The sequence below is a fragment of the Tachyglossus aculeatus genome, chromosome 22 (assembly GCF_015852505.1).
Source record: "Tachyglossus aculeatus isolate mTacAcu1 chromosome 22, mTacAcu1.pri, whole genome shotgun sequence".
Lineage (NCBI taxonomy): Eukaryota > Metazoa > Chordata > Mammalia > Monotremata > Tachyglossidae > Tachyglossus > Tachyglossus aculeatus.
In genome coordinates this window covers 21027748-21054153 of record NC_052087.1, presented here as the reverse complement: position 1 = coordinate 21054153, position 26406 = coordinate 21027748, and the positions used below count along the sequence as shown (strand labels likewise).

Below are 26406 nucleotides of genomic sequence, written 5' to 3'. Positions count from 1 at the left end.
TCACCCCCCCAAAACACCCCTCCACCCCACCCCACCCACCCTCTCCCCATCCCCCCGGATTGTTTTCCAGTCTAGAAAAACAAATTTCACTTCAGGTTTCCAAAAGCAAAATCATGTATTTCATGTTTACTTAATCTGTCTTTCTGGATTTGGGGAAGTAAATATTAGAAGACTCTTTTAAGTTTAGGGGGAAAATTAGTAGGAAGTGAATCCATTCTGCTAACTAGAGCATATTACATGAGCTTCGCTTCTCATTTTGAATTATGGATGGGGCACTGGCTGCTACCTCTCCAAGTGCAGTGGTTGGAATTTATTGACTTCCTCAGAATCCACTTGGAATCTGGGTTGAGAGTCAGGCATCAGTAAAAGGAGAGCTCAGAGCTTTTCCCCCCTCCCTCTTTTCCTATTACTGTTTATGCCATTCTCAAGAATGAATTATGATTTAATCCCCTCTGCTGCTAGAGATGTTAAACTATGTTGTTAGCAGTGTAGTCTTATAGAGATTTGAGGAAAAAAGAGTAGATGCTGTAACACTCATCACAAAACTCATCATCTTGCTACCAGCAAAAAATGGATCATCATGGAAAATTCCTGCAGCCAGAAGTCAATGGCACATACACCAAATAAAACACAGCTGATTAACTTTACAGACTGTTACTGTACATAATCAAGTTGGTATGTGTGAATAAAATTATGTCTCATTAGGAGCAGTGCATCATGGGAGACAAGATGACTCTATTGAACTTTTTACCTTTTTATTTTCAAGTCATCAGTTTTAAATCCAACTCAGGTCAACACAGAGGTGGTTGCTCTCTATTAGCCACTCAGTGGCCCATGGGAAATCGATTAGGGTTCTAATCCAGTGTACTTTATGAAAGGAGTCAAAACACACTTAGAAACCACTGACCTTTTGCCTGCGTGTCTGAACTATGACCTAGAGATGAACAAATCGCATCCCTTGAAGCGGGGGTGGGGGCAATTTGGCTTTTTCCTTCTATTCTTTCTGGTAATCAAAACCCTATACTGAATTGTCTAGGTGACGATATCTATTTAATCCCTTACACTGTTTTGAGGAAGAACTATATAAATGGAAATACACATGCAAGGAGGCATTATTCCTTGGAATAGAACTTTGAAGATTTATATACCAAGGTCAATACAGTCATCTGTCCTGTCTAACGCTGAGTTTTAGCTACAAGTTAAGACCAACCACTTCATTCATCATAAGCCATGACTGGCTGAGTGAGCTCCAACATGCAAAGATAAAACACAATTGGAAGAGAACATATCCAAACCAGAGGCAATCCAATGACTACGGTTATTTGGGGTTAAAAGAACATACAGGTTTTTATAAAGCTAACAACCTGGTATGGTAATGCAGGTGCACCTAGCAAATGAATTGCAAAATGGGCAAAATTTTGTTCAAACTGCTATCCTACTCCAACTGCAGGAATACAAAACTGAACTCATGCCAAGTGATCAGTGGTGCCTTCAAGATATATGATAGAACAATATAAACTGGCCAGTTTTCAGAAAGCTAAGCCAACAGTGCAGTCAGTTTTCCTGATACCCCTTCCTCTCTTCTTGACTCCACTATTTATGCCTTTGAAAGATGACAAGTGGACTGTATAATACACTTATATCTTCTTTCAAGCTACCTTGAAGGCATAAAGTGCAGCCTTAGGGAATGTGTCAGATTCAACTATTGCCCTAAATTCAACCTCTCCACTCCTCTCAAAGAAACAGAGATGCAAAATGTGTTGAGGCTTGAAATTTCACTTGCTTCAAAAACACATTAGCTATCACACACTAATTACCCATAAATGGCAATCACAAGATGGAAATTATATGGTCTTGCAGGATTAAAAAGATGAAGCCCAGTCCCAGACCTGATCCACTTCAAGTGGATTTTTCCATCTATTTCATCTTCCTCTACTAATCAAAATTGACAGCTTGATTCCCTACCTGGGTGCTTTGGTTTTGCTCCGGCACCTTTTAAGAAGTTTAATAAGCTATTCCTCCAGGGCTGAGGCTTCTCCATTCTTGTCATCGAGATGGAAACTCTAGCCCCACTGGCTGGACAGCGTAAAGATCAATACGCTGAAATAAAGGGTTCCAGCTTTCATCTGGGAAGATGGAAACCAAAATTCTCAGTGGTCATGGACTAGCAATCAATCAATGGTATTTATTGAAAGCTTACTCTTGTAAACAGCACTATACTAAACTCTTGTGAGAGTACAATAAGAGTATGCAAAGAATTTACAATTGACGGGCATTAAAGTAAATGAAATTAAAATAAGTTCCAGGTAGGGGAAGCAACTGAGTATAAGATGATGTACATAAGTGCTGTGGGGTGAGTGCCTAAGTGCCTAGGGGTAAAGATTCAAGTGTCTAGATGATGCAGTAGAGAGGGGAACTAGGGTGGGGTGATGAGTAGTCAGGGAAGGCTTCCTAGAGGAGATGTGATTTTATAAGGGCTATGAAGATTGGGAGAATAGCAGTCTGTCAGATATTTTGATACCTGTCTACATGCTTTGTTTTGTTGTCTGTCTCCCCCTTCTAGACTGTGAGCCCGTTGTTGGGTAGGGACCGTCTCTATATATTGCCAACCTGTACTTCCCAAGCGCTTAGTACAGTGCTGTGCACACAGTAAGTGCTCAATAAATACGACTGAATGACTGAATGAATGAATGTGAAGAGGAAGGGAGTTCCAGACAGGAGGGAGGGTGTGAGCAAGGGACTGATGGCAACATGAAAATGAGTGGAGCAGCATGGCCGAGTGGAAAATAGGTGGGCCTGGGTTCTATTGCCATCTCTGCTACTTGTCTGCTGTGTGTCCTTGGGCAGATCACTTAGCTTCTCTGTGCCCCAATTTCCTCATCTGCAAAATGGGGTTTCAAAATCTGCTTTCCCTCCAACCTAGACTGTGCTCTCCATTTGGACATGATTATCTTGCATATCCCCCATACTCTATACAGTGCTTGACACATAGTAAGCATTTAACAATTACTATTATTACTAATATCATCAAGGCACAGTGAGTAGGTTGGTATCAGAGGAGTTAAGTGTGAGGAATGGATTGTAACAGGAGAAGAATGGTGAGAAGTAGTGGAGCAGCCGAGTGCCTAAGAGTCAATGGTCAGTAATTTATGCTTGATGCAGACATCAATCAATCAATGGTATTTATTGAGTACTCACTGGGGGCAGAGGAGCATACTTAGCGCTTGGAAGAGAAAAATCAAATAGAGAAGGTAGATACAATACTTGCCCACAAGGGGATTACAGTCTAGAGGGACTATGAAGTGAAATTAAATAGAGGTGGATGAAAACGACTGTTGCAAAAGCAAAACGAAAGCACATCTCTGAGATTTGCAAACAGTTTGTTATTTCTTTCTTACCTGGTTCCGTAACTCAAGAAAAGCCAACTCCTTTCATTTAGGAGTGGTTCGGGTCTAGTGCTTACTGAGGAGGCTGGTAGGTTGGAAAACTGGGTTCATTCTTTTTTCTATTGGTATAAATGGTCACTGTGCCAGGCACTGCACTAAGCACTGGAGTAGATACAAGCTAATTAGGTTGGATGCAGTCCTTGTCCCACTTGTGGCTCACAGTCTTAATTCCATTTGATAGATGAGGTAACTGAGGCTCAGAGAAGTGACTTGTCCAAGGTCACAAAGCAGATGAGTGGTAGAGCCAGAATTAGAACTCAGGTCCTTATGACTCCCAGGCCCATGCTCTGGGCACACTGCTTCTCTGCCTGTTCCTGGCTCACAAGGTGTCCTTGAACTGCATGGACCCAGTTTCTCTAGTCATAAGATATGATAAAAATGACTGCAGGATAATGAGAAGACACTCTCAGCCCATTCAGGAAGAATCCCATTTGTCCTGATGCAGCTAAGTCTTGCTCAACTTTTCTTTGCCCTACAAATTTACATAGAAATTTTCCTTTGTTTTAAAATTAGGTCTGCTTTAAACATTTATCAGAGCCATGACATTCAGGGGAAGTCAGGGAAGGTAAATTATAGACTCCCACATCTAATATCCATTAAAACAATAATCTCAACTGTTACATATGCATATCATTACAAATATTTACATTTAAGCAGGGCCTTTGTGGAAAAACTCCTGAAAGACAAATTAGATTTTCAGGAATACTTTACTGATTTTCAAAAGTACAAAGGCACCCAGTTTAAACAACCTAGGGGAGTATTAAATCAATCTAGTGAAATAATTTAAAGTATGAAAATGATATACTGAAACAAACTCATATATGCGCTTCTTTAAGATTGAGAGTTTCCTCATTTAATCTAAAAGGTTAAAGATGGGAAAAGCTGGGTAAAGAGGAATTGCATTTAGGAAAGAATGAAAAGGAAAAAGACCAGTGGGTATCCTGTTTTTTTTTTTTTTTAAATCACACTGAATGCATTCTGATTTCACACAGGTGGGGTTCTCCCTTGGAGCTTGCAAGCTCCCCCATCTAGAAATCTGCCCCTTTCCACATGAGGTGAATCTGGAATGGGTAAAGAAAGGGATCTTTCTGTCACATAGGGTTACTCTAAAGATTAAAACTGCAAAGACAAGGGCAGAGCCAGGATTAATTAATTGGTGATAGTTACTGAGTGATTATTGTGTGCAGACCACTTGGGTGAGTACAATACAAGAGTTGGTAGACGTGTTCCCTGACCATCAAGAGCTTAGTCTAGATGGTGTGATTGAAGTTTAGCAAATCATGAAGGGAAGAGGCAGACTTCTGTTGACCACTTCCCTCGGCTGCAAGGTAGGAGGTCAAAACAAACATTTCTTTATTTGGTGAAGTGATAAACATATGGAATATGTAACCACAAGCAGCTGTACAAGATGAAAACAACAAAAGGTTCAAGCAGCTTTTGGAAAAATTCATAGATACCTGAAGGGAAAGCTAAGGTTGTAGGCAGATAATCTGGGGACGTTAGAAATCTCAAGGAGGGGTTAACTCCAAACCAGGATGAATTGATTACAGAGGAAAAAAAAAAATCAATCAAATGTATTTACTGAACCCCTAATTATGTGCAGAACCTGATACTAAGTAATGTTTAGGAAATTGCAATAGTTATCAGGCATGATCCCTGCCCTCAAGTTTTACTACCTAGCAGGGAAAACAGATATTAGAATAATTATATAGAAAGAAAGTGGATATTTAAGTGAGTGTTTAAGTAGGCTACATATAAAAGTGCTACAGGCGGCACTGTAGAAAAGTCAAAGATATTAGACAGTAGAAAGAGCATCATACTGGGAGTCAGGAGATGCAGCTTCTGGTCCCGGCTCTGGCACTGGTCTGCTATGTGGACTTGGGCAAATCACTTAATCTCTGGGCCTCAGTTTCCTTATCTGTAACATGGGTTGATAGACTGTGAGCCAATCTGATAACCTTGAGTCTAGGCCAGTGCTAAGCACATACAGTAAACTCTTAATAAGTACCATACTTAGTCTTAATCAATAGTCTGAATGTAATATATAATGGTATATAATGGCATTTGTTTTATAATGGTATAACCAATAAAAAGTTGGACACAGTCCCTGTCTCACATGGGGCTCACAGTCTTAATCCCCATTTTACAGATGAAGTGACTGAGGCACAGAGAAGTTAGTGACTTGCCCTAGGTCACAGCAGATGAGTTGCAGAGCAGGGTTTAGAACCCAGGTCCTTCTGATTCCTAGGCCCATTTTCTAGCTACTAGGCCACATTGATTTGTTATTGTACTAAAGGAATGGTTGTGTCTGTCACATGATAAGGAAAAGACCCATGGACCCAGGGCTTTGAAGCTTGAATTGGATTTTCAGATTTTTCCAGTTACCAACACTTGAACACCCAGACTCCCAAGAGGCCCTTGATTCATTTGCCAGTTTGATTAGTGAAAGGATTTTCATTCCTAGGATGCCACCTCAGCTCAGAGCTTCCGGAACCAACAACCTTGCTAGAGCTCAGTTTAGTATGTCAGTGTTGTAATTTGACTGGAGGGAGACTTTCTCATCCTTGGCAGCAATTGGGAAGTAATGATGACCCCACGTAGCACAATGCTTGGTAATGGCAAGGCCTGAACTTAGTCCTTTTTTAAGCGATTAACACCAAATCAGCATCTCCACTGAGCAATCAATTAATCCATCAATCAACGACATTTACTGAGCACTTGTCTTATGCTGTTGAGTTGTCTCCAACTCATAGCAACACCATGGACACATCTCTCTCAGAATGCCCCACGCCTATCTGAAATCATTCTGGTAGTGTAAACCTTAAAGTTTTCTTGGTAAAAATACAGAAGACATGCATGTGCAAAGTACTGTACTAAGCGCTTGGGAAAGAACAATACAAAGAGTTGGTAGATATGATGCCTGCCCACCAGGAGCTTATAGTCCAAAGAGACAGACTTTAAAATAAATTTCAGAATAAGGGAATAATAGAGTTTAAGGATATGTACATTAAGTATATGTACATTAAGTGACTGGGGGGCTGTGCTGAATATCAAATGCTTAAAGGGTACCCAGCCAAGTGTATAGATGAGACAATGAACAAGCTGTTTCCCCATGCCAAGTGTCTCCTTTGACTCATGGGCCACTATTTTAGCTGAGGAAAAGGTAGCAGTCCGATTCTCCCTTTCAAAACCAAGAACATCTCAGAAAAGGCATCCAACTAGCCATTCATTCAAAAACCTCAAAAACCTCCAATGGCTACCAATCAATCTGCGCATCAGGCAGAAACTCCTCACCCTGGGCTTCAAGGCTGTCCATCACCTCACCCCCTCCTACCTCACCTCCCTTCTCTCCTTCTACTGCCCAGCCCGCACCCTCCGCTCCTCCACCGCTAATCTCCTCACTGTACCTCATTCTCGCCTGTCCCGCCATCGACCCCCGAGCCACGTCATCCCCCGGGCCTGGAATGCCCTCCCTCTGCCCCTCCGCCAAGCTAGCTCTCTTCCTCCCTTCAAGGTCCTGCTGAGAGCTCACCTCCTCCAGGAGGCCTTCCCAGACTGAGCCCCTTCCTTCCTCTCCCCCTCGTCCCCCTCTCCATCCCCCCATCTTACCTCCTTCCCTTCCCCACAGCACCTGTATATATGTATATATGGTTGTACATATTTATTACTCTATTTATTTATTTATTTTACTTGTACATTTCTGTCCTATTTATTTTTTTGGTATGTTTGGTTTTGTTCTCTGCCTCCCCCTTTTAGACTGTGAGCCCACTTTTGGGTAGGGACTGTCTCTATGTGTTGCCAATTTGTACTTCCCAAGCACTTAGTACAGTGCTCTGCACATAGTAAGTGCTCAATAAATACGATTGATTGATTGATTGATTCATTCATTCATATTTATTGAATGCTTACTGTGTGCAGAACACTGTATTAAGATCCTGGGAGAAGGGGACATGCTATATTGACCACCAGTAACTTTTTGAGCAGAGGGTTTGACTGAGGAGTAAATATACTAAGTTATCAGCAGTCAATGGTTTTATAAAGCCGGAGTGAAGCAGAGCTCCTCAGAGGCTGCTGAAGTCAATGCAGGGGGTTGTAAAAGCTGAAGGTGAGAACCAGACCTAGAGGCTACAGGCTAGATCACTCAATGCTTCCCAAGTGGTCCAGACTCTCCACCAACTCCCCTACCTTGCATAAATCTGCTCACTTCATTTCCTTGTCTTATGCTGTTGAATTGTCTCCGACCCATAGCAACGCCACAGATATATCTCTCCCAGAATGCCCCACCAACATTTGCAATCGTTCTGGTAGTGGAGCCATAGAGTTTTCTTGGTAAAAATATGGAAGTGGTTTACCATTGCCTCCTTCTGAGCAGTAAATTTGAGTCTCCACCCTCGACTCTCTCCCATGTTGCTGCTGCCCAGCACAGGTGACTTTTGACTTGTAGCAGATTGCCTTCCACTTTCTAGCCACTGCCCAAGCTAGTAATGGAATGGATATGCCCCTGCTTGACTCTCCCTCCGATAGTTGAGATTGGTAGAGTACTGGAAACTCTCCAGGTGTGATCCTGAGAGGAGACTTCACCTCCTACTCTCCAAGGGAAGCAGCACGGTGTAGTGGATAAAGGACGGGCCTGGGTCTCAGAAGGACCAGGGTTCTAACCCTGGCTTATCACTTGTCTGCTATGTGACATTTGGACAAGTCATTTCACTTCTCTGTGCTTCAGTTACCTCATCTGTAAAGTGGGGAGTAATGCTGTGAGGCCCATGTGGGACACAGACTGTGGGTCCAACCTGATGATCTTGTATCTACCCCAGTGCTTAGTAGTGGCAGGCACATAGTAGCACTTATCAAATACCATAAAAAACTCTGCTCTCCTCATTTCACTAATAGGACCTCACTCTTCACTCTGAAGCTTCTATTATTATTATTATTAATGCATTTGTTAAGGGCTTACCATGTGAGAAGCATTGTTCTAAGCACTGGGGTAAATACAAGTTAATCACATTGGACAGAGTCCCTGTCCCATTTGAGGCTCACAGTCTACATACAAGGAAGAACAGTTATGTAATTCCCATTTTACAGTTGAGGAAACTGAGGCACAGAAAAGTTAAGTGATTTGCCCAAGCTCTCACAGCAAGCCATGGGCAAACCTGGGATTAGAACCCTGGTGATCTGACTCCTAGGCCTGTGCTCTTCCCATTAAGCCAGGTTGCATCCCCTTGCTCACTCTTGCTATGGCTTGGAGTTTCTATATGTCAGAATCCAGCACTCCTGAAAGCGTACCTCCTCCAACTTGCCTTCCCCAATTAATTCCCAGCATCCCATCATACACATCCATCAGTCATATCTAGACCTTACGTATTCATATATACTCATCCTCTGCACTTATGTACATATGCTTATTCAATTATACACTCAAGCATTTATTTTGATTACTCTATAAATACTTTTATAATAATTATAATAATGACATTTATTAAGCATTTACTATGTGCAAAGCAGTATTCTAAGCGCTGGGGAAGTTACAAGGTGATTAGGTTGTCCCAAAGGGGGCTCACAGTCTTAATCCCCATTTTACAGATGAGGGAACTGAGGCCCAGAGAAGTTAAGTGACTTGCCCAAAGTCACACAGCTTACAGTTGGCAGAGCCGGAATTTGAACCCATGACCTCTGACTCCAAAGCTCGTGCTCTTTCCACTGAGCCACACTGCTTCTCTTCGTTTATGCGCACCTCTCCCATTACAGCATATGCTCCTTGTGGCTAGGGAATATGTCACTGCTCATTTGCCCTTCCTGACAGTGCTAAATGCAGTGTACTACTGCATTATGGGATTTTGCAACTGATCTTAATGTTTCAGAAAGGGTGGTTACAAACATTGAAACTTTGGAGTCTGACACTGGTGCCATCACAGGGAGGGTTGTAGGAGGTATGTTTACAGTATTCAACTCAGAAGTAAAGCATCAGGTGCTACTTCTCAGCTCAAACTCTAGACCCAAGAAGGCATTAGTATGGGATTCTGAAGGTGGAAATGGGGATGGATAGTTAAAACAGGGAAACAAACCCTTTCTGGCATTTGTATTCCCCTGGGAGACTCAGGACAGAGAGGACACTGTTATCCCCAACCCACACTGCCTCCTTGGGCTAATATTTTCTTTAATGAAACCTGTCAAATCAGGAAGCTTCTCTGACACGCCTTATGGGCAGCAATGAGCCAGCACCCACAATTAGCATCACAAAGCCATAACCTAGTCTCCTGACAAAGCCGCCCTGAACAGTTCTGTTAAGCCCCACAGCCTCTATCAAATCAAAACATCAAGCGGTGCCATCTAAAGAATACATCAGTACCGGAACTAGCGTGGCCCAAGAGTAAAACACAAACAATGTCATCCTGACGCTCAAGGACTAACAGCATCCTGCTGTTCAGGGAGGCTGGGGTCCTAAATCTTAAGAAAGCATCATTGGATTTCAGCTGATAAATGCAGCAGGCAGGAACCTGGGGCATTTTGGTATAAGCCACTGCTGTGTATTTAATGCTTCCCTGGTTAAAGTTTTATCAGGTGTTGAAGACAGCAGGAGACCATAAAACAAATTTGAAATCTTCTCTCAGAACTAGCTCAAATGCCTCTCCCATGTGGACTACTGAGATATGATAATTTTTCTACAGAATGCACAGAATATTTTCCTTTGTATAGTCATAACCATCACATAAACTCAAGGCTGTCCAAAATCAGGCTATAAATCGAAAATGCTTTTTTTCGGCTGGTGCCATTATGGACTTGTGGATGCCCTGAAAATCCTAGGTCTATGACTGAATTTCTATTTGAAAACAGCCAATCCCTGATGGGAAAAGGCCGTGTAAAACTTTTAACTCCTCCATTTTTTTGACACTTATACCTGTCTTAATGGATCTGTCTTCAAAATTACTTTGTTCAGATGATGGTATGGAGATACAGAGGCAGAGGGGAGACCAATCCACCTATCTTGGCATCTGGAAGGAAGACAAATACCTGAGGTTCCCTTCCCTAATTGCAGGAATGCCTGTGCAGAGGAAGAATATCTTAATAAGGATAATAATACTAACACTAATAATAATGGTGGTATTTGTTACATGCTTACTATGAGTACTGTGCTAAGCAATAGAATACATACAGTTCAATAACATCAGTCCCTTACGATCTCTTTCTTACCTGGCTACAATTGTTCACAGTTCTGAACACAGTGAACAAGTCATGAAAATCTTTGATTCCTAGGTTGGCGATGGTTTACAGAGACTGCAACAGGGATGGAGTTTTTAGATTCCCAATCCTGTCCTTACACAAACCAATTCATAGTTGACACATGAACAATAGCAACACCATCAAAGGCCCTTAGCATAAATCATTTTCCATTTCTACCCTCTGTTTGAGTGATGATTTGTCCCCAAAACGCTTCCTGGAGGTTATCAGGTAAAAAAGACTCCCCTGCCACATGACCCAGTACTTCCCTTGCTGTACTCTGAAGGTATAATCAAGTGGGGGAGGAGATGGTTGGTTGAATGGATACACTAAGGAGGGCTGCATGTTTGAATCCAGTGAGCATGCAAACTCTTCCTTTGGTTCTGGTCTAGGAATCTTAGAAATAGAAGATGGTGACACATAGCAAAGAACAAATCTTGAGAAGGAAGGTGCTCCTGCCAATAGAGCTTCAGATAATAATAATATTATTAATAACGGTATTTGTTAAGCACTTACTATGTGCCAGGCACTGTACTAAGCACTGAGGTGGACACAAATCAGTTTGGACACAGTCTGTGTCCTACACGGGCCTCACAGTCTTAATCCCCATTCTATAGATGAGGTAACTGAGGCACAGAGAAATGAAGTGACTTGCCCAAAGCCACCCAGCAGCCAAGTGGCAAAGTAGAACCCATAATCTTCTGACTCCCAGGCCTGTGCTTTATCCACTATGCCAGTTCAATATGTTGGGACCAATGGGAAATACTGAGATGTTGGGCTCTGGCAGGTACAGGGCACTGATTTTTGCCCACCCACCTGGGATGGCTGGCTGCTTGGAGACATCCTTATCTTGGAGAGGCCAAGGATGCTGGAGAAGAGTCCTAGGTGAAGAGGGGACTTGTTGGGAGGGGCCAATGGAAGAAGGACACTCACATTCTTATCAATCCATCAGTGGTATTTACTGAACATTTACTTTGTGCAGAGCACTGTACTAAGTGCTTGGGAGACTATAATTCAGATGGAAAGTATGATCACTGCCTTCCATGAGCTGCTTATAGTCTAGTGGTCTTATAAGAGGGAAACTGAATCTGAAAGCTAGATGAACTCCACCTGCCAATCATTCAAACACCAGGGATTCAATCTGGATCTCCATATCTTGGCCAGGATTAATTAATTAGGCTCTGCTGTGAAGCAAGGAAGAAGCAGCTGGGAGGTAGGACATCCATTCTTAATCTACCCATTTGGCATTTTAGCAATTATTCTTGTCTTTTAGCATGGGACAATTGTTAACCTTTTCAGAGGGGTCTTGAACATAACATTTTTCACCACATAGACTCTCCCTAGCCTTCTGGGTTGGTCGCTACATCACCATGGAGGTGGCAAGATTCAGAGTGCTCCAAATCCAACACTTTACTACCCCTCTTCAGTCCATTATTGTTGTTTAAGGCCAAACCTATCATTCAATCACCTCCATAGCACTGAACTACTAAGCTGAAGCTCTGGAGAAGCCCTTTCCTAAAAAGCATTCAGTGGTTTCCACACTGATTTTTTTTTTATTCTCCAAAATGCATCCTTCATCTTAATTAGTAGTAGTTGGCCTAGTGGACAGAGCACAGGTCTGGGACTCAGAGGACCTGAGTTCTAATCCCAGTTCCGCCACTTGTCTGCTATGTGGACCTGGGCAAGTCACTTAACTTGACTGTGCCTCATTTTCCTTATCTGTAATAATCCCTGTTCTACCTCTGATTTAGGAAGTGAGTCCTACGTGGGACAGGGACTGCTTACACTGTACCTACTTCAGAGCTTAGTACAATCCTTGGCAGATAGAAAAGCACTTAAATGCCACAATTATTATTATTACTACAATTGCTGGCACCATACATTAAAAAGGGCTCTGGGAACAAGATATCCCGGGTCACTCTCCTGGATGATAGAAGGATTACTCTGCTAACAGGACCCCAAACCCTGGTTTTCCTGCTATCACTGCATCCTGCCCTGGATACACACATTCAAACTTGCTTCCAAGTGATTTTCTTATGCCTGTTTCTGAAGCATTTATTTCAACAGGGTGGTGGGAAAATCAATCAGTAAACAGAAGAAATGGGCCAACTTGAAAATAACCTGGTAAAATGGTCAAAATGTCTTCAGATGCGATGGAAACTGAGTTGGTTTAGGAACGTTTATACAGAAATCAGAACACACAGAGACACACAAAGAAGGGATGACTTTCCAGGGTTGTAGCAAGAGTCCATATATCTTGCTCTTCTTCCTGACTCGCCAGGCCGCACAGAAAGGACTCCCCTGTGAGGCAAAAGGAGAATCTGATTAGTCAAGATTTCTTGGCAGAGTTGAAAAGGGACCAGAGTTTAGGAAAGTTCCCCGGAAAATGAAGTGCTAGTGAGAAGAAGCCAGCTGACTTTCATCTGCAGGATAAAATCTACTTTCTCTGAAACAGAAAAAGTCTGGGATTCCATTATGACCCCTGCCTCCCAAAGGGTCCTCTTGCCCACCGAATAATAACAATAATAATAATAATAATAATAATAATAATAATAATTATGGTATTTGTTAAGTACTTACTATGTGCCACGCAATGTACTAAGTGCTGGGGTGGATACAAGCAAATCTGATTGGACACAGTCCTTATTCCATGTGGGGCTCACGGCCTCAATCCCCGTTTTACAGATGAGGTAACTGAGGCACAGAGAAGTGAAGTGACTTGCTCAAGGTTACACAGCAAGCTGGGTTTAGAACCTATGACCTTCTGACTCCCAGGCTTGTGCTCTATCCACTATGCCATGCTGCTTCCCCTCCTGTAGCTGAAGGATAGGCTTCTTCTAGACTGTACGTTTGTTGTGGGCAAGGAACAATAATAATAATAATAATGATGGCATTTATTAAGTGCTTACTATGTGCAAAGCACTGTTCTAAGCGCTGGAGAGGTTACAAGGTGACCAGATTGTTCTACGGGGGCTCACAGTCTTAATCCCCATTTTACAGATGTGGTAACTGAGGCACAGAGAAGTTAAGTGACTTGCCCAAAGTCACACATCTGGAAATTGGTGGAGCTGGGATTTGAACCCATGACCTCTGACTCCAGAGCCTGTGCTCTTTCCACTGAGCCACGCTGCTTCTCTAACGAGTCTACCAACTCTGTCATAGTGTATTCTTCCAAGTGCTTAGTTCAGTGCTCTGCACGCTGTAAGCTTTCAGTAAATACAACTGATTGAAGGCCTGCCTCTGGTGATCCTATCAGCCAAGGGCCCAGCAGTCTCCCAATGGTTTGCTGTGCCATTTCCCACTTGGAAAGAACCCAACTCATTTCTCGTTGGTTCTTGTGAAACCTAATGTTAAAGCATCATCGGTCCTTGCCAGTACAGTGAGTGATGGGAAGAAGGCCAGACCTAAAAAAAATAGGTCAGGGATGTCTACGAAAAAGGTAGTCAAAGGGCCAAGAAGTTGGGCTAGGAGTCCCAGAGGCAGCAACAGACCTGTCCGGTCTGGTGAGTCCAAGAAGGAGGAGTAGCAGTGTGGCCGAGAGGAAAGAACATGGGCCTGGGAGTCAGAAGACCTGGGTTCTAATCCCGGATCTGCCACTTACCTGCTGTGTGACTTTGAAGTCACTTACCTTCTCCGTGCCTGCAAAATGGGGGCTTAATACTTATTCCCCCTCCTACTTAGATCGAGAGCCCCATGAGGGGGGGTCTGATTACTTAATATCCATCCAGAGCTTAAAACAGTGCTTGACACATAGTAATTGCTCAGCAAATGCCACAATTTAATAATATTATATAATAATAATTATTATTATGATTAAGAATCAATAGAGCCTGGGTATGCAGCACTATTACACCTAGTACATCCCTAATCAGATACTGTCGATGCAGACAGATGGTAGGAGTCAATTACCACTGAAGGAGGCAAGAGGGAGGCTTGTCTTCAGTTCTGCTTTCTTTCTCTCACCCTTCAGTGTCTCAGTCCTCTGTCCCGACCAAGAAAAAGTCCAAAGCTGAAAAAACATATCCTGTGGTCTGACAAAACTTGAATCCTACTGTAAAAGTAAAAAGGACTTGTTGACCTCAGAGTTATTCGTACAAATATGGGATTTAAATATGCTATGTGAGATTCATCAGAAAGTTGCCAGTTTCCCAGATCATTAATACTAATAATAATGTCATTATTATTATCATTTTTATTATGGTTTTTGTTAAGCACTTTCTATATGCCAGGCACTGTACTAAGTGCAGGCAGGGGTAGATAAAAGATAATCGGATTGGACACAGTTCTTGTCCCACACAGGACCCACAGTCTTAATTCCTATTTTATAGAAGAGGTAACTGAAGCCCAGAGAAGTTGTGACTTGCCCAAGGTCACGCAGCAAGTAATGGCGAAGCTGGGATTAGAACCCATGTCCGATGACCCCCAAGCCTGTGCTCTTTCCACTAGGCTATGCTGCTTCTCAATCCCTTGAGGAGCAGTGTTGCCTAGTGGATAGAGTATAGTCCTAGGAGTCAAAAGGACCTGGGTTCTATTCCCAGCTCCACTATGTGTCTTCTGGGTGACCCTGAACAAGTCACTGTACTTCTGTGTGCCTCAGTTCTCTCATTTGTAAAATGGGGATTAAGACTGTGAGCCCCATGGTGGGACAGGGACTGTGCCCAACATGATTAGCTTGAATCTACCCCAGCACTTAATACCTTGGACCACTGTGAGCAGGGAATTCATTCATTCATTCAATCGTATTTACTGAGCGCTTACTGTGTGCAGAGCACTGTACTAACTGCTTGGGAAGTACAAGTTGGGATGTGTGTGTGTGTATTGTACTGTACTCTCCCAAGTGCTCAGTATAGTGCTCTGCACACAGTAAACCCTCAATAAATTCAACTGAATGAACATAGTAAGCCCTTAACAAACACTCTTAAAAAAATGGTTTATCCAGTTGAGCAATCCCTTTTTCTGAATTTCACTGCAGTCTCTCCATTCCCACCCTGGGGGTCGCTGTCCTTACAGCTCCAGAGAACCCTTCCTAAGCAGATGGGGTCTCTCAGGCAGCCTAAAGGAATACTTGCTGGGAGGACATAATTTCATCCTCCTAGAGAGATGCAGGGGATGGAGGTGGGGGGGAAGAGAGGGAGGGGGAGTCAGCCACCACTGGCTGTGTATCAGGAAATTTTTATTTCTTGATTCCTATCTTTCCTACACAACTGGGATTATCAGGGAAATGTCACGTGAAGCAGATTTCTTGTCCTTCATTAAATGAAAAGGAAGAGACGAGGCTCATAAACTATGGCAAGGGTATCCCAGGGGTCAGAGCAAACCAACACAGTCACACGCCCCAGGAACATCATGCCATACACAGAAAGCAAATCCCAAATTTTGTCTCCCCTCCTTGTCCCCCTCTCCCAGTCTCCCTATCCAGGCAAGTCACTAGATGAGGCATCTCTGGCCAGGGCCAGGCAATGGAAAAATAATGAAAACAAGAACCACACTAGTTGATGGCATCTGTCCCGAGAGGAACAGAGTGCTTTTTGTAAAAGCTTCCCACCCGAAGCTGGGCTGAGTTTGAACTCTGGCCATACCCGCCCTCCTGGTATTAAACTCAAATCAAGACTTCATTGTTCACATTTTAGTTCTACTACTCTGAGTGGGAGGAGAAACTCCAAAAAAGCACTGAAAATATACGGTCCATCTAGCAGGGCTCCACTGCCCTTTCCCCATGCCATAAATTTATTTCGTTAGAAGAACCAAGCAATGCTGAGAAAACTGGTGCTTTAGAATATGGCTTTTAGGGTTGGGACCAATGGAATGGCAACAGCCCAGCAGATGCCTCTTTCCTCAAAAGACTTCTGCTTATTCCAACTGTACACTGTCAAAGTGTCTGCCTGAGATCTGCATGATTTCATCTATCTCTTGTCCCTGCCCCTGACCAGCTCCCAAAGATTCCTTGTCTTCTTTAGAGCAGCATATCAAACAATCAGTAGTGTTTATTGAGTGCCTCCTCTGTGCAGAGCACTGTACTAAGAACTTAAGAGCATTCAACAGATTTATGACACACGATCCCTTCCCTCCAGGAGCATATAAGGTGTACTGTACAGCTGATGCAGCTTTTCACATTTAGTGAATGCAGCAGGGAGCACAGCTACCAACTCTATTCTACCGTACTCCACCATACACATAATACAGTGCTTTGCATGCAGTAAGTGCTCAATAAATACCAATGATTGATTGATTAATCATAACCTTTTTCTACTCAACCCCTTTCTCAATTTTACTGCTCTTCTCTGAAGGTCCTTCAAATGACTCCACATCCCTAGCTTGACAACTTCAAGGGCTGGTTTTACCAGACAGAGGTGGGTCATGCAGGCAGGGATGATCTTTATTAAAATTTAGGATGTGGCCCCTTTACATACAGCCCAGGAACACCTGCGTCCTTGGATTAATTCAGTGCATGACCCCCAATTTTGTGGTTATGGTCATTACCACTGCCTTTTGATTCACAGACCGAGGTTAAATATTTTTTCTCCCCCCCACATCCCCGCCCATGCAAAATCTTCTCAACGCCAAAGCTCAGTATTTAAGCCACACCAGTAATGCTCAAGGGACCTTTGAATTCCCCTAGAATGAAAAGGTACCCCTGGGCTGACCTATGATGTATATCTGCATGGAGGAACCATGCCGATTATCTCTTTTATAAATGGAAGACAGCTGTGACACAGCTGAGTCGGGAGGACAGGGCAGGGTAGGGGGTTCTGAGCTGTTCACTTCCTCTGCCATTGCTCTAACGGGGCATACGGGAAAACCACTGGATCTTCTGACATGCAGACAGCTAACCAGGGTGAGGTGAGATTTGACCTGTTCTAAGTGGAGTTTTGTGTTCAGAAAAATACTTGCCAACATTCCACTGCAGCAAAATCCTGTCTCCCTCTCAGCAGGGTCCATTGGATGAGGAGGGATTCCTTCTGGCACATTGGTGGGGTTCTCTGTTCGGGGAGGCAGGAGGAAAGGGATCAAACCTGGAAAGGGACAAAGATGAAGAGGTGATCAAATCAACATGGTGGGACCCCATCAAATCTAAGCCCAAATTTACATGAACCAAAGGGCAGCAACCCACTAGAAATTTGCAGCCTGTTTCTAGCCATTCTACAAACCAACACTAAGTTGTTCAGCTGTGATATTCTTTGGACGCACATAACAGCATCTTGCTAGTTGAGAAATGATCTGGGATGTTCTCTGGTACTGGCATTTTTGAGAGTTGAAAAAAAGAATATAATACAACTTAACGGCTAGAGCACTTTTTCTATATATCACTTCTAAGTCCTTTGTTATCCGCTAATTAAATCTGAAAAGGGTACTCAGAAGGAGGGAGAAACTAAGAAGCATCAGTGAGGGAGAGAAGCTCAACTTAACATTCTTTATATTAAGCTGTAAGTGCACCTAACAGGTAAGAGGATCCTGGCCTATCAATGTCTCATTTTAATAAGGATTCTATAGATGCAGCATTGCCTAGTGGATATAGAACAGGTCAGGGAGTCAGAAGATCCTGGATTCTAATTCTGACTCTGCAACTTGTCTGCTGTGTGACCCCTGGCAAGTTACAACTTCTCTGGGCCTTAATTATCTCATCTGTAAAATGGGGATTAGGACTGTGAGCCCTTTGTGGAACAGGGACTGTGTCTAGCCTGATTAGTATGTACCTATCCCAGAGCTTAGTACAGTGCCTGGCATATACTGAGTGCTTAAAAAATACCATAAAAAACTGGGTTTTGCTGGGGTCCAACAAAGGGGAAGCTACTCCCACAAACTTGTCAGTAGAGCATCTTACAGAAGGAAATCTGGTTCAGACAGGTAGCTTGCTCCTTGTTTGAATAAGAAAGGAAACAGAAGGCAGCCCCATGAGATATTCCCTTCTTAGCCACAAAGGTGCAGGACTGAACCTCCCATAAAGCTTTATCAATCTTATTCTGAAGACACTAACAAACTAGAGCTGGCCTCTAACGTCCCTCTATCTCTTCAATCAATGGTATTCATTGAGCGCTTACTATGTGAAAAGCACTGTACTAAGTACTTGGGAGAGTACAACAGAGTTGGCAGACAAGCTCTCTGCCCACAAGGAGCTTACAGTCTAAGGTACTCAAACCACACCTGGAGGAAAAACAAGACAGGAAAAGGATGCCACTTTGTATTATGCCCATGTCCATACAACAGGAGATGTCACTGTGTTCTGCCTAGTAAGGAACCTTAAATCCCGGCTGCCTCAGCTGCATTAAGCCATCTCAGGAGTAGACAACAGGTGGGCAGCTCCTCAATCAATCAGTGGTATTATGCACTTACTGCATGCAGAACACTGCACTGAATAATTGGGAGGGTACAGTACAACAGAGTCAGTAGACATGTTTCCTTCCCACAAGGAGCTCCCCCTTGATCCAGATGCTACAGTCAGGCTGGCTCTCAGTACATCTGTCTTTCTAGTTCCCCACAAGGGATGACAGTGTTGCTGCTTTCTTGAACAGGAATAGAACAGCAGCAAGCTAGCTCAGTTGCAATCAGCAAAGAAGCAGGACCCAGTGAGCAGAAGTAAATGTTTGCCAATGACCCTCTGGATCCCAAGGGTCCTTTGTTCAAGATGGAGTCCCACACTGCAGAATTCCTGTCAATATTTCACTCTCAGTTGAAGAGGGAGAGGGGAAGGAGAGCAAGTATATGCATTTTTTTTTTGTGGTGTTTTATTCATACTTGGATCAGAGTGTCATTTTATTATTTGGTTTCCTGTTGCACTGCATATGAAAGTCATAGGGTGGAGGGGGAGGGAGGGAGAAAGAAAGAGGCAGTTTTCTCTTTCATCTTTGTCCCTTTTTTGCCTGAAAAACAGGCAAGAGCATGGCAGTATCTCTGTACACAGTCAGGTCAATGTCAGGCTGGGTCGAGTGGTAAATGAAAGTGCAGAGGTGCCTCAAACACCCTCTCACCGACATCAGAATGGAAAAAAAAAAAGCTAGAAGGGTTTTACCTTCCCTGACTTTGGCACTTTCAAAAACCTTCCTCTGCCCCAATGTCCTCATCTCCTCTCAGCTTTCAGATAATGGAAACTAAATCTCTCTGAAGCAGTTTTCTGCCATAGAATTCTTCAGGAAAAAAAAAAGTAATAAAATACTGGACTTTAAATTTCCTGTTGCCTGAGTTTCTCTAGCATACTGGTTACCAAAATGAAAAAAAGAAGAATCAATAAATAAGTGTGTTCTAAGCACTAATCTCTAATCTCTGCAGATTTTTCATGGCCCTGTCCCCAGGAGCTATAAATCCAGCGTGACCTTGTATTAAGGTCCCCGATGGACTGTAAGCATTTTGTGGGTAGGATCCATGATTACTTGCTCTACTATACTTTCCCAAGTGCTTAGTACAGTGCTCTGTACCCAGTAAATGCCCTCCAAATAGCATTGATTGATCATATTTCAACTTTGGTTGCCACTACAACCCAGGAGACTGAAATTCTTATACGCATGACAACAAAAGAAAGTAACTTTCATGACAGAAAAGATGGGTATATTTGCCCAGCTCCAAGGGTGGTTCTGAGGGATGGCCACCATCTAGTCATGAACTGGTTCACAAATTCCCTCTCCAGCCATTCTGAAGCACAGTGAGATGTTTCATAAATTTTTGTTTACTTTGCCATTCATCCTCACCTACTCAAACAGTAATCCATCTGCTGATTTTAGAAACACTTCCCATGGCCTTCTCAGCCACTGCTCAATGATGCTACAATAAATAATAATGCAAGTATTCTCCCCCTTCTAGACTGTGAGTTCGCCGTTGGGTAGGGACCGTCTCTATATGTTGCCAACTTGTACTTCCCAAGCGCTTAGTATAGTGCTCTGCACACAGTAAGCGCTCAATAAATGCGATTGAATGAATGAATGAATGAAAGGTAAACAAAGGCTAAGTCTGTTATTTAATCGCCTTTGACTGGAATCAAAACACACACACCCAAGCCATTCTCAAAACTGCATTTCAAATGAGACTACATCGACAATGATTACTCTTCTAAACTACCATGATGAAACCTTGATGGTAATGAGATCAGATCAGACCAGCTGCTGACACAAACTGGCAAGATGAAATGTGTCTGGCCATCAGAGTGTAGGTTAGTTCACTGAGAAATCGGCAAAAGAAGCAGTGTGGCGTAGGGGAAAGAGCACGGGCCTGGGAGTCATAGGACCTGGGTTCTAATCCCAGCTCTGCCAACTGCTTGTGCCTCTTTGCCAAGTGACTCTGGATAAGTCACCACTTCTCTACCCCAGTTTCCTCAACTGCAAAATGGGGATTCAATAACTGTTCTCCCTCCTACTTAGTCTGAGAGCCCCATGTGGAATAGGGACTTTGACCTTATTAACTTGTACCTACCCCAGTGCTTAGAACAGTGCTTGACACATAGTAAGCACTTAACAGATACCACAGAAAAAAAGAAATGGCCCCACCCAGCCACAAACAAGGATCCTTGTCCAACTTATTAATCTCCAGGAGTGAATCAACTGTCTTCCCCATAAAACAAGTGCAATCGTAGCAACCTGGTGAACTCCACATCTGGCTATGAGCTGTTCTGATTTCCAACATCCAGCATCCCTACAATCCCGCCTTCCTCCACCCTATATTACCCCATAGCCTCAGACCAGAGAGAAAGGGAAAGTTGGAGGACAATAGATGATCTAAAGCAGGCACCTGCATTTACAGGATAGACTAGGGCTTTCTCTGACTTCCTCCGCTTCATCTGTTAGGCACATAGTCTTCAGACCTCTCCTTCACCCCTACCTTCTCGCAAAGAGAGGGGCACTTGGAATTGGGCATTTAATAACTAGCACCACACCAAATCCAAGCTTGCTGGGTTAAAGTTCTCAGGACACAGGCAGAGCCCACGCAGCTGGGAACTGTATTCTCAAATAGCTGCAGCCCACACACTCCTCCCTCCCTCGCTCTCCCTATACCTTTCCAAAGTCAGCCCCATCTCTTCCTATCCATCACCTTGCTGCTGTATCCCTCCCCTGTCCACTGCAGCTTTAGAGACAATAAGCCTCTTGCCTGTGGGGCAGAATGAGTTCAATTCTCCTGACCTTTGTGTGCAGGCCCTTTCTCCAAGCAGGCAGCGTGCCCAACAAGAAAGCTGGATGGGAGCTGCTGGCAGCAGAAGCAGCTTTATAATTGCAACCCACTTGAGCATGGCTCGAGGATCAATTATGCCACGCACGTAGCTCAGAACAAGAAACACAGAGAGAGGCCCCTGAGATCACCAAAGGTTAAAAATCAAAGCAATCTTGCTGGTCTATAAAGCATGATACTGGGATGCTTGACATGAGCAAGTGTACCTGATGCAGGACAAGGGGAGGTAAGAACCATTGCCTTCCTGGGCTGCGTCCATAGAAATGAGTTATTGCTAATGGCCCTGAGTGCATCCCATGCTGATTTCTCAACAATGAGTCCTGAATCAAGGTGTATGTGACACTCGGGAGGTGGAGGTGGTGGGATATGGACTTGGCACATTCATTCATTCATTCAATTGTATTTATTGAGCACTTACTGTGTGCAGAGCACTGTACTAAGCGCTTGGGAAGTACAAGTTGGCAACATATATAGTCCCTACCCAACAACGAGCTCACAGTCTCTCCCCACCCTATTTGCCCTCCCTTCTGCGTCACCTACACACTTGTGTCTATACGCACTAAGCACTTTGGTCTTCACCCCTTACCCATCCCCACATCAGTTAATGTACACAGCCTTTTATTCTGTCCTTTCCCCATCTGTAATTTATTTTAATGTCTGTTTTCTCCATTAAACTCTAGGATCCTTGTGGGTAGGAATCATGGCTATCAACTCTACTGCATTATACCCTTCTGAGAGCTTAGCAGATGCTCTGCACATTCATTCATTCATTCAATCATATTTATTGAGTGCTTACTGTGTGCAGAGCACTGTACTAAGTGCTTGGGAAGTACAAATAGGCAACATATAGAGACGGTCCCTACCCAACAATGGGCTCGCAGTCTATGGGGGAAACAGACAACAAAACAAGTAAACAAGTGTCAATACCATCAGAATAAATAGAATTATAGCTATATACACACCATTAATCCAATAAACAGAGTAATAAATATGTACAAATATACACAAGTGCTGTGGGGAGGGGAAAGGGGTAGGGGAGAGGGAGGGGGAGCGATGGGGAGGGGAGTAATCAATACTACTGCTTGGTTTTCTATATAAATGCAAATTTCTTGGAAGAAGGGCAATTTGGTCCTAAAGACAGGCTATTTTTAGATTTGCTATGTATTTGGCCTTAAGTCTGTTTCCTCTGGGGCATCCTCCACCCTGATTCTACTTTCATTTATGTTATATACTTTGTAATTTTAGAGGCAGCAGCAAATTTTTCATTACGCAGTGGTTGGACAGAGGATGCCAATATTAAATGAAGGCAATTTCATTCTATTGTTTTTGTGAGTGAACTGTGTACAGTAGAAGCAGCTTCCCATTTCTAGAACTATGCTATTTATTAGCCATGTGTTGTGTAGAGAGCCATGAGCCACGTGTCCCATGCGTTGGGACAGATATGTGGTAATCAAGTCACAGTCTCGATCCCATGTGGGACTCACGACTGGAGACAAAAGGGAAGGAAGGGGCCTTTTCTAGGTACCATTTCTGTTCTCTTTAATTCCACCAAGCAGGATCACAGGACTGTGAAACTTAACATTCTCCTGGATCATTTACATAAGGCATATTGGGCTCTGTCTGCTTCCTCCATGTCTATTGGGCAGCTTGCTCACCACATAACATCAATCAATCACTGCAAGCCTGCCTTAGATTGGTATCAGTCATGCTACTTTGGGGATGTGTGGCAACTTTGCCTCCTGGGGTTTGCCGGGGTCGGGGGGTAGGGGTGGGGGCTCTTTCCTTCTGAAAGATGTAACTTAAAAGAAAAATGACATGGGCTTGACCAAGCAGAAGAGCCCATGGTACTTCTTAGCACACCTTGATTAATTCATAGGCCAAATTGGGATTGTGATCATCTCACCAGCACAAACCACCGATACTCTTGTGCTTGGTACTGGGCTTTTCCTGTTTAGGGGCACCCCAGTTGGAGCAGGATTCATGAAGGGATTGCTCTTTTCCATTCAGGATCTAGCACCCTGCCAGGACTCAACAAATCAACAAAACATTTAAAATATCAGGGGTGTGTTTAATATAATCCTCCCCCTCCTCTCCCAGCACCAAACACAGATGTTGAAGGAAATGAAGGAACCAGTGGCAATTCAACATAGGGCCAACGTGGGGCATTCAAGCACCAAGTTTATCCCACATGATATCATATATAGGCAACTTGAGAAAGGGCTCGGAATGGTAATGCAGATGCTTGTCATTACATGTGGTGCAGGAAGAGCAAATTTACATCTGCCTCAGGCAGAGCATAGAACAGATTTGACTCCTTGACTCACGTGCGACTTACTCTTTGCCAGGAATGTCTGATCAGAGAACATGAGGACTTTGGATGGGAGCCAGAATGGAGGCTTAGTAAATCTTTCCTGTGTACTCTATTAATTTAGCATTCAGTGAAAAACCTGTTTCAGAAGACAAATGTCACATTACCCCTGAGCCACGATGTGTTCTCTAAGCTCCATGTTTACCCGGGCACGAATGTGCACACAAGGGAGGGCGCTGAAATGACAGCGGCCACCGTTTTCTGGTCTGGTCTGTCTATTTCTCAGGAGAACTCAGGCTGCATGACAAGTGAAACGATCTCCTGGTCCTGATTCTGCCCGTTAAAAAGAGAACATGGGAGAAAACAGTCTAATCCCTAATGGTGGGTGATGTGGTGTCACAGTTGCTTACTATTAATCTGTCCCTATCAGGAGGAGGGCTGCACGGTCCAGTCAGCAGAGAGGAAGAGTGTCATACCCAATTTACCTTCACCTGACCATACCAGCCACATCTACTGAATCCCCAGAAGGCACTTGCTAGTTAGAAAGAACAGCCTGATAGCTTGGGAGGGGAGGGAGAGGAGAAGAGAGGGAAATATTACATAAACATATCCAGGAGGAGATTTGGTGCAGCATCCGAGTCCAGTGTGGAGGGTCAGAGGTCGATAAAAGAAGGGAAAAAACGCTCTACTGGGGAGTGACTGTTGGAACGAGACCTTGAAATACCAGACAAGATGATGTCTTGGGGCTAGTTTATGAGACGACACTCCCCTCTTCCTCCCTATGGACCTTTTCAGTTGCATGGGCTTCTAGTTTGCAGGTGCATTTTGCTCTCTTCAGGAGAATTATGACTGAAAATGCCAAATGGGAAGTGGAAAAACAAAGGCAGAACAGATCCTTGAATACTCCCTTCACCCTTTGGAAATTTAGATATGGGTGATGTGAGCCCATGTGAGGGTCAGAACCGATAGTTCTGGAAGCAAACGTAAACGTAAGCTTCCCCCTGCAATCCTCTTTGCTTCATGTCAGCAAAACATATCTTAATTAATTAATTACAGTATTTGTTAAGCACTATGTGCCAGACACTGAATAATGATAATAATGGCATTTGTTAAGCGCTTACTATGTGCAAAGCACTGTTCTAAGTGCTGGGGAGGATACAAGGTGATCAGGTTGTCCCACATGGGGCTCACAATCTTAATCCCCATTTTACAGCTGAGGGAACTGAGGCCCAGATAAGTTAAGTGACTTGTCCAAAGTCATACAGCTGACAAGTGGTGGAGCTGGGATTAGAACCCATGACCTCTGACTTTCAAGCCTGTGCTCTTTCCACTGAGCCATGCTGCTTCCCTAAGTGCTGGGGTGAATACAAGCAAATCACACTGGTTACAGCCCCTGTCCCACGTGGGGCTCACAGTCTGAATCCCCATTTTACACATGAGGTAACTGAGGCATAGAAAAGTGAAGTGACTTGCCCAGGGTCACACAGCAGACAAGTGGCGGAGCGGAATTAGAATCCATAACCATCTATGACTCCCAGGCCCATGCTCTATTCACTATGCCATATCTTCACCTCAAGCATGCATTTCTCGTATAGCCTAACTCAAGTCTGTACCCCCAATCAGTTATATTTACTGAGTGCTTACTGTGCTCAGAACACTGAATTAATCACTTGGAAAAGTAGAATATTAACGAGTTGCTAGGTAGGCTCCCTGCCCACGAGTTTACAGTCTAGAGGGGGAAGCACTTATGACACCCACCCCTGCCCCAGCCCCTCCCCCATAACACTTCTGTACCTATCTTTATACTCTGTGCTTCCTCTACCTGTAATTTATTTTAATATTTGTCTCTTCCTGCTTAACTGTCAACTCCTTGAGGGCAGGGATCATGTCTCCTTATAATATTGTATTCTCCGATGTATTTAATAGAGAGCTCTGCATAGAGTAAGCACTCAATCAATGCCATTGGTTGATAGGGGCTGAGGGATGAGCCAGGACATGTAACCTCAGCACTACTGAACGAGTTAGTCACAGCCATTAGCCCTAAGGTTGGGATTTCCAGAGGCTGAATATCCAGACTAAGCCTCCTACCTACCTAGAGAGGCAGTGTAGCTTAGTGGAAAGAGCATGGGCTTGGGAGTCAGATGACAGGGGTTCTACTCCCGGATCTGCCACTTGTCTGCTGTGTGACCTTGGGCAAGCCACTTAACTTCTCTGTGCCTCAGTTACCTCGTCTGTAAATGGGGATTAAGACTGTCAGCCCCACATGGGACAACCTGATTACCTTGTATC

At 43.7% G+C, this 26406-nt stretch overlaps 1 protein-coding gene and 1 non-coding gene across 2 annotated transcripts in view; both read right to left on the bottom strand.

The window, feature by feature from the left end:
* Window positions 1-7882: 7882 nt before the first annotated feature.
* LOC119944322 lies at window positions 7883-8020 on the bottom strand. The gene has a single exon (XR_005455813.1). It is a non-coding gene; the product is annotated as a small nucleolar RNA SNORA7 (small nucleolar RNA).
* Window positions 8021-12796: 4776 nt separating this feature from the next.
* The window catches only part of TRIM44 (tripartite motif containing 44), a 98262-nt gene continuing 84652 nt past the window's right edge, over window positions 12797-26406 (bottom strand). The window contains exons 5-6 of the mRNA XM_038764579.1: window positions 17553-17674; window positions 12797-12962 (exon numbers count right to left, since the gene is read on the bottom strand). Of these exons, the coding sequence (XP_038620507.1) occupies window positions 17587-17674 (88 nt within the window). The 3' untranslated portion in view covers window positions 12797-12962; window positions 17553-17586. The remainder of the gene's footprint in view (window positions 12963-17552; window positions 17675-26406) is intronic.